The sequence below is a fragment of the Melanaphis sacchari genome, unplaced genomic scaffold (genome assembly GCF_002803265.2).
Source record: "Melanaphis sacchari strain LSU unplaced genomic scaffold, SCAv2.0 Contig78_pilon_pilon, whole genome shotgun sequence".
Lineage (NCBI taxonomy): Eukaryota > Metazoa > Arthropoda > Insecta > Hemiptera > Aphididae > Melanaphis > Melanaphis sacchari.
The window spans coordinates 617,630-627,139 of NW_020271554.1; the positions used below are offsets into that span (position 1 = coordinate 617,630).

General features: G+C 21.7%; 1 protein-coding gene across 1 annotated transcript in view; it reads right to left on the bottom strand.

Annotated features, from left to right (window-relative positions):
- LOC112601459 (potassium channel subfamily T member 2) overlaps positions 1 to 9,510 on the bottom strand; it is a 165,372-nt gene that overhangs the window by 84,286 nt on the left and 71,576 nt on the right. The window contains exon 2 of the mRNA XM_025349100.1: positions 8,364 to 8,540. Within this exon, the coding sequence (XP_025204885.1) occupies positions 8,364 to 8,539 (176 nt within the window). The 5' untranslated portion in view covers position 8,540. The remainder of the gene's footprint in view (positions 1 to 8,363; positions 8,541 to 9,510) is intronic.

Genomic DNA, 9,510 nt, shown 5'->3' on the forward strand with positions numbered 1-9,510 from the left:
TAATTACTCTGTGTATATGTTTATATCGCTTTGAAACACTACTTAAATAGTAAAAAATTAAGGTAATTGATGATAATGTGGTCCATAAGTAAAAGTAATTCAAAATTCTAAAAATCAGGATTTATAAAACTAAATTTATCAATAGAATATAAAAGGGAGTGAGTTTGCTTGGTGAAATATTCTCTATAAATATATAGTTGGTCTATGTAGTAAAATAAAATTAGTTATGTTAAACTAAATTCCATTTAACTAATAATGCGTTAAGCATTAATTATTATCTATATCTTATTATTCTATGACGAATTTGGTACTTTTTTTTATCTTTTTATTTACCAGATTATATATTTAAATGACTTAATTTATTATATTTAATAATCTTAACATATTTAACATATTTATTTTTTTTTTACATAGTTTTATGTCATTTTAACATTTTTGAAAAAAATAAATATCTTTTGATATTTGTTATAGTTATTGTTTTTTACGTTTTTAAATAACACTAAACATTTTTAATATCATATTCTTAATCAAAATATTATTTGAGGTATTTTAATTTATAAAATCAAATTTTGGACCAAGTAATTAGTTAGCTATACACATTTAACTAGTCATTTAAAATTCACTTTTTGTGTATCGAAATACTTCAAAAATATTTTGCTTAGAAATATGAGATTAAAAATACCTATATTATGTTATTATTCAAAAATTAAAAGATTTAAAAAAATTATAATGATCAATTGTAAAAAATATAGGTTTTTTTTAAAATTTTGTTTTGAAATTATATAAAGTTAAATAAAAGAAAGAATTTTTAAAAAGCTAAAACTATTTGATATAATTAGTAAAGATTACTCTAGACATAGATATACTATAGACATTTTAGTGGATCACTATATACTTAAAAATAATGGCTTAGCTTAAAAAACGATTATCAATAAAATGTTCTTTATTATATTTTTTAAATATGCATAGTTTATTATAATTAAATTATATAATGAGCATTTATTAAGGTTTAATAAATATAATATGTAATAGGTATAATATATTATTATATTGTATAGTAAAATATAATATATCCAAAACCATTATCTCAAATCTCATTTTAATTTTAAATGACCCACTTAGTGCTCTACTGGCTCTTCAAAATCCCTTACCTATAAGTAAAATTACCCCAAATATCCAAAAAATATTAAAACCGACCAAAAAAAAAAAAAAAAAACAACATCGAGTTCAAGTGGACATCACACGTAAGTATAGCTGGCAACGAAATAGCTGACAAGGTAGCTGACTTTGCAACCACAATCATCCTTCATCCAACAATTTCCGACTTACCAACTAATGACATCAAATAATCCATCAAATACAATATACACATTATGTGCAAAACTATTGGGATACAATTCCACTCACCGGTAAACTTAAAACAATTAAGAAAGATACAAAAAAACGGGACTTTCCTCACTATCTCAACAGACGACAGAAAGTTACAATCACAAGATGTAGAATCGTTACTCATCATCAAAAATCCTTCCACATTTGTGGTGAATGCCACGCTGACCTCTCAGTTTAACACATCATCCAAGGCTGCACGAAGTACCCGCACATATGAAACAACATATCTACACCACCAAATATTGAAAAAGCTCTTAACGAAAATAAAATCACTAAAATTATTACTTTTCTAATTAAAATCCATTCTATAAATAAATTTTAAAAATTTAAATATCTTTTTCTGTAAATTGTTAGTCACATTATAATTTTTCATCTTCTACTTAAAATTAACTGTTTATAACTAAATTACTTTAGGATAATGACCTGTGACGTTGAAGCCTTATTTAAAATATATATTATATAGAAAATAGAACAGGGATATTATAGGTACTTAGTTAAGGATAACATACTTTTTTTTTCATGATAAGTTATCATTAAGTTTCATTTATATCCTCAGGGAACTTAAAATATAAGTAGTTGGACAAAAGGCAATACTTATTACGAAAAATAAAATTTATTAATAATTTAAACTTTCATTATAGTGACGATGCTGTCGTGCAAAAAAATATTATCGTATGCATTATGCAAACAACTTTGAAACACAATTTATAATTATTTTCATTTTATACCTAACATTAATTATCGTTTTTTACGCATGCAAACGCGTTATTAACAATTTTTTTTTTTTAAATAACTTATAAAAATAACTAATAGATTCTGTAAAGTAGGGACGAATATCAAGTTTTATTTTTTTTTATTCTATACATAAATATTAACATATATTGACTAGTTATAAGATATTAAAATGTAATACTAAAAAGGTATTTGAATTCTGTATCATATTCTGTATATAGAGACAATTAAAAGTAAGATACTGAGATGATTTCGAAAGACTATTGTTGACTTAACGGAGATTAACTTAATGGTTAGGATTAGTTATTAACAGTATCCTACAATATTAACGCATGCATTTGTAAGTATCATACAATTATTTTAAAGCCAATTAAATTTTTTAAAAATTCTTTGTTATGAATAAAGCATATTTAAAATAATGAAATAATTTTTACAGATAGTAAAAATGTATTTCGATACTAATACTAAATTAATAGATTCTAAGATGAAATACGGAGGTTTGAAAGTCAATATTCGTACATAGGCTTACATAAAGGAATGCATATTGTAGTGCTATTATGACATACGTCTAGAAAGTTTGAAAACTATTTATATGGTTCATATAATGTGACCAAAGTTTCTACACATATAATTACACTTTGTAAATACGTATTTTACGCCAGGCTGAATTTTGGTGGATTATAAAAATAAAATACTTTTAATTTACTAGTTAAAAGCATAAGGTGTTATTAAATGAATCCTCAGATACGACTGTAGGTACTGACTTAATTATTATACACGTTTCGTATTAAAAGAACAAATTTCGGTACGAACTTAGTTACGTTTTTTATACCTTCTGGATAACAAATAAAACAAATTTTTATTTAATACAAGTAGTACACTTGTTTAGGTATATCCAAAATTGTTATTTTGTATCGAATCGAAATATTTATAAAACATTATATTAGAAAACATACATATTATAGCTGTTTAAATAGTATTGTTAATCTTTTTATTATACTTAGTTTTAGGAAAATTTGGTAGTTTCTTTTTTAACTTTGTAAAAAGTAAACATAAAAATCTAAATATTGTTTTGAAAATTATATTTCTATAAGATATGAAAAGTTTAAAATACTATAATTTATCAAACGAATTGTCAAAACTAATTAGTTTTGTACTCAAGAATTGTTTAGCTTACGTAAAAAATGATTTGAAGTTCCAGTGTTTTACGTTCCTGTTTTATTATTAATTTTTTAAAATTACCTAAATTAGGTAAGAACAAATTTTTAAATTTTTGAAATGAATAAATAAATAATTAATCCAGGTTTTAAATCATTTTATACACTAAAAATTGTAAAATATAATAAATTTGATGAATAAAGTACGAATATCTCAAAATCAAAATATAAACAACATTTATTATTTTTTTAATAAATAAATTTATTAGTGTAAAAAGTTTATTAAAATCTATTTTTTTTTTTATTATTAATATTTTTTTTTTTAATATAGTAATTTACTTATTGCTAATACAAGTTATACTTTTAAAATTTGTTTTTTTTTTTTTTTTAATTAAAGGTGATTTTATACGTTTTAATTTTGCAGCATATTAATTTTTCTATTGTGAACTCTGGGGATTGGAAATACATACATTTAAGTTACAAATGTAACATACAAAATATTATAAATTATAATCTAATACTAATTTAAATTAAAAAAAACATACTTTAACTAGGTATATTAAGACAATTATTTGACTGAAAATTAAATATGAAGTACCTTGAACTACCAATAACTGATAAGTATTACATTTAAAGATTTACAATAGATACAGTTTAGTTCACAGTAAATTATTTTTCTTATAAAATAACCAATTACAAAACAAGAGTTTGGAATTAATATAATTTCATATTTGTTTTGCAATCGCATATTTACAATTGTACAAATAACAAGTTAATTTCATGATGTATTGATTTACTTTTTTACATTTTTCTCTGCAAATAGAAATTTTTTGTATCAAATAACGTGTGAATATAAATACGATTGTTCATAAAAATTTAAAGTTTAATTTATATTAAACAACTAAAAAAAAAAAAAAAAACCAGAAATGCATTTTTAGTTTTCAATTATTAATAAATTAATGTTATTATATGCAGGATTGTATATAAATTGCTTTATTAAAAGTGTTTTTAATTTATTTATAGATGTGTATGAGAAAAAGATAAAGCATTTTAAATAAACTATAATAAACGCATGACTAAATATTTTCTGATGGTTACATATATTTTTATATCTAGAATAATTTATTTATTGTGTAGATATATAATACTAGTATATTATTATGGTATAATTGAGATATCTTCAAAATATTTTATACATTACATCAACTGGTTATAAAAAGTGTTAACTATAATAAACTACAATACCAAAACACATAAATTTTGTCAAAAAAAAATAAAAATGTTAAATTATGTAAAAACAGTTCAAATGTCTTATATAAAGCAGACCAACATATTTTTCCCAAGAGCGTCTTGAATTGTGAATTTACATTTACGATCTTTTCTATTTTTTTGGTATGCAAACATAAAACATGTTTATTTTTAGAGGCCTTAAATAAAATGTCTCAACAATTGGGAATTACATTCAAAATTCTGTGCACAATTGTAGATATTAGATAACGTTATGATAATAAGTAGTAAAAGAGTCAATAATAAATATAATTGTAGAACTTATAGATGGACTATATTTTGTTATTACAGTTCATAATTTTATTTAAATATAATAATTCAACAATTATATTGTTGAATTATTAGGATTACACAAAATAAAAATAATATTTTATGCTATAAATCACTGTTTTTATAAAAAGTATATTAAACAATACAAAATTAAAAAGAATAAACAAATTTTTATTTATAACTCAACGTTTCTTACCGTATAATATTTGTATATTTCATTATTTGTATCTTTTGTTTTAATTTGTATTGTAGATAAAATTAAAACAGTTGATGGCCACATAATTTATAGTTCAGTATAAAATATATTAAATCAAAAAAATAAAAGAAAAGAAATTAAATTCTTTATCAAATAATTGTTAAATAATATCAGTAAAATGAAAATGTGTTACCTACAAAAATATAAAATATAATTTATTTGATCATTTATTTATTGTATGATCCTACTGTAAGTAGTACTTTACAGAATACATAAATATAAGCAAGACGATGTTCGATGCCCAAGATACATGCTTAAAAATTAAAAATAAGAATTTTTGAAATTTTCACGTGTAGAATTAAAATAATCAAGTAAACAGGATATTTTATTGGCTAATCAAGAGTTTTGGAAAGAAAGAAATTTGAACTGATATTTGTCCTATAAAGTAGAAAAAAAATAAATTTGGATTATTCTACAATTGCTAAAAATTCAGGACAAAGAACACGTTTCATGAGATTATTAAAAATAAACCAAATTACGTCTGATAGAGAGACAACCAAGACTCAAATTTTCCTGTATATAAATATTAATGTCTCAAGAGAAGGGAAAATTAAATGTATATGGTATATTTTTCAAAAAATTATTATTTTGAGAATTATTTAGTTCGGCGTTCAAAGTAGAAACATTTAGTGAGAAAATAAGTTGGAAAAATTTAAGGTTGGATCTAAATAATGAAATTAAACGTGTTTTTAAGTATAAAGGATTTCTAAATTAGTAGGGTGGTATTTTTGATAAATATTTCAATATTAATATTATACAAATCGTTGAAAAAATAGCGAAAAAAGCTTAGTAGGTGAACTGAATAAATTCTACTTATTATTTTATGTTTTTTGGTAGTCAAATTTTTAGTAAGTTTTTTAAAAACAGTTGGCAATATTTTAAAAATTATCTATCTAAATACCTTATACATATAATTATGAAACAAACACAGTAAAAATACAATTTAATTTAATTTGTATGTACCGTAACCTAATACATTTTTTAAATAATATTTATTTTTTGGTGAAACGGTTTTAAAGAATTTAAATCAATGATAAACAATAATGACATTCCTGTATCTCCTATTGTATAATTTATAATCTATATCACAATAACACTTCAAATTAAATGGTTCTTAAAGACTTGAGTTATACTTATAAATAGTTAAATCACTTTTGATCTTATCGTTTGAATAGTGTAAGTCAAAACTTTCAAACAGAGATGAATAAAATACAAATTCTTTAAAGTAAACGCATAAGTATCCACGTAAAAGTTTCCCGGAAAATAATTGGGCATAAAATAAATGACTAAGCAAGAAACAAAATCATTGGAATACCATACTTGTTATTCTGCATGAAGAAATGATTCGGAAAGTTCTACAATCACCCCATTGAAGAATTATTGTCTTCTACAAAACTTAAAAAAGCAATCGAGAACCAGTTAAAACTAGCAAACTAACACGAATAACTTAATAATATATATTTAACTTTTTAAGTATATATGTTTTGTAATAACCCATCCATATATTAAAACAATAATTATGTTAATAGAGTTTTTATAAAATAAATAATCTATACATAGTATTTTGAAATACAAGGTTTTTGGAAAAAAAAAAAACTATTTTAAGCTACTGTATTATTGATAATAAAATAAATTACTTTACCCACTAGTAGTATATCAAAAAACATAAAATGAATTATACTAAGTAATATAGACTGATATCGTCTTCACTCAGGATTGTTTTTCGAATAAAATGATATAGGTATATCATTGAATTCAAATTAAACACATCCATTATATAGTACCCACTCGCTCACCTTTTTTTATTTTATGTCTAACAAAACTTTTTATACCAAATAAAATCTTAGATTTTCGATATAAATTTCTATTTAGGTAAAAAAAAATAATCTAACTGATGATTTGGAAAATTTCTAGTAAATTTTTTAATAATTAAAAAAATTAAAAAATTTAAAAAAATAATAGGGGAAAAGGAAATTTTTAGTTAAAACTAGTTTTTAGTTCATAAAACGCGTATAATTAGTATTTTTTTATTCATAGAATTAGCTACATAATATTTTAAAAATATTTTAACTCTTTTTGTGAAATTTTTGATTTTATTTTAATATAAATTACAATTTTTTGGTTAAAAAATTTAATTTAAAATTTCTCTTTAATTGTTGTTTAATTACTTAATTACTTATTTAAAAATATTAAAAATATGAAAATAACAATTTTAGTAATTTTATCGTAATATAAAAATATTATTGTTTAGAACTTGAAAATATTTTATACATTATTATTTCTTACTACATGAAAGAATTTAATATTATTTATATTTATTTTGAACTATTGCATATCACGAACATATTCACGTTATTTTATGGTAAAGTAATATATTGACTCAAAATTTAGTAACAATAATATACAATAATTATTAAATATTTATAATAGATGTAATAATAAAGCATTATAATTAAATATAAAAGTAATTTTTTAGACAAAAAATAAATCAACCTACCGTAATACTAATTGCAAAATAAATTATTTTAAAATAGAAATATCATAAAACACAATTTAGTTAGGTAATCAAATAAGCATCTTTGCATAGAATCGTTTTTATATACAAAAATCTATCATTTAAATCGAAGTAAACTTATACATTTTTGAAATAGAACATATTCACTAGATTATAGATACTATACAATTATTAAAAAATTATTTTCCCTTCTTGTAATTATTTATACAACTACAATGATTATTGTTACACTAAAATATTCAACTCGAGAAACAAACCTGTCTCCAGAATGATAAGAATTCCCAATAAAAATCCCTGATTCTTCTTCTAATTTATTTTTCTTTAGTGTATAATATATTTATTTTTTACCTTTTTGTTATGTACTTATCGTATATGTAGATGCATAGTATATTACGAGCTTTTACCCGTAATTATTAAAATTAAAAAAAAAGAATATATATATATGTCTATAATAATAATAATTGTAAAATGTTTAACCTTGAAATAAAATATGATTTCATTTATGTATTTTATTTTATTTTAGTAAATCATGTTTCATAATATGATTAATTGCATTACGAAATGCTTGTATAATATTATACTATTAAATACACTATTGACCGTAACGTTTCAAATTTATTACTTCGATATAATACATATATAGTGTATATATATTAAATACAACGAACATTTTTAGTACTTCAAAAAATAGTTATTTTAAACTAATATCATTTATATTTTGAATAATCCTAATTAACTGCAATAAATAACATCTTACCTGGGAATTTGCAAGGCAACTGCGTCTAGGCTATCAGATGGTGTTAGCGGTGGTTTTTCAAACAATCGGCTGGGGGCCAGTGTTAGCTGATGCCTGTGCCTCATGCCTCGTTTTCGGCGTTTTTTTATTTCCTCCTCACGGCGAAGGTTGTGCAAACGAAAAAAGAACATTGACATTCTGAAATAATTTTATTTATTTTAATATCGGATGCAAACATTTTTATTACCGAGGTTATTACATTTAAAATAGGTAGGTATTGTGGTATTATGAATACGAATGAGTTGAAATGAACAGTAGAAGCGATTTGTATAAACTACTTTATTAACTTTTTTAATGACTTCAATACATTTAATTAAAGTTGAACGAATTTTATTTGAATTTTATCGGAACTTTGTGTAAATGTTATAGACCTATTTTTTTAAATATTTATTTAACTGTTTTTAATTATTCACTAGACTGAGTTACAAAAAGATGAATAGCAATTAAATGTAATATAGTTACCATCCACCCCTAATTTATGAGAATTATGTGAGCTAAAAATTTCATAGGTTTAAATCATAAATGAAAACCTAGTTATTACTGATAATTCTATAAATAGTAAATAATATAATTTTATTATTGTTTATCTATCAATAATGATTAAAAGTGTGCTATTATAACAATTATATTTAAATAAAAACTAAATTTGATTGTTATTTAAAGCATTTAATTTTTTATATAAATCATAAGATATTTTCTAATGTATTAGTGCTAACTCAGATACAACCAACAGCATTTTATATAATATACTACCCATAAATACTTATATAATTTGTAAAATAACATATAATATCTAATTTTATAGTTAGAAATAGAGCACTCCTTAAGGTAAAATAAGTCAGGTTATTAGTTGGACACTAATATGACAATATAATGTTTTGTAAAATATATATTATGTATAGTAGTGGAATACTTAATTTATTATTAAAAATTACATTATTTTTCAAATAGTTGAACGTTTCATAAACATTAAATTAAATGTATAATGTATATATTTTTTTGAAAAATATCTCTTAATATTAAATGCTAAATAGGTTAGATATAATCGTAATATAGAGATTTGAACATACCCACTTGTTGTACTTCGTTCAGTTACGTATTGCTGATT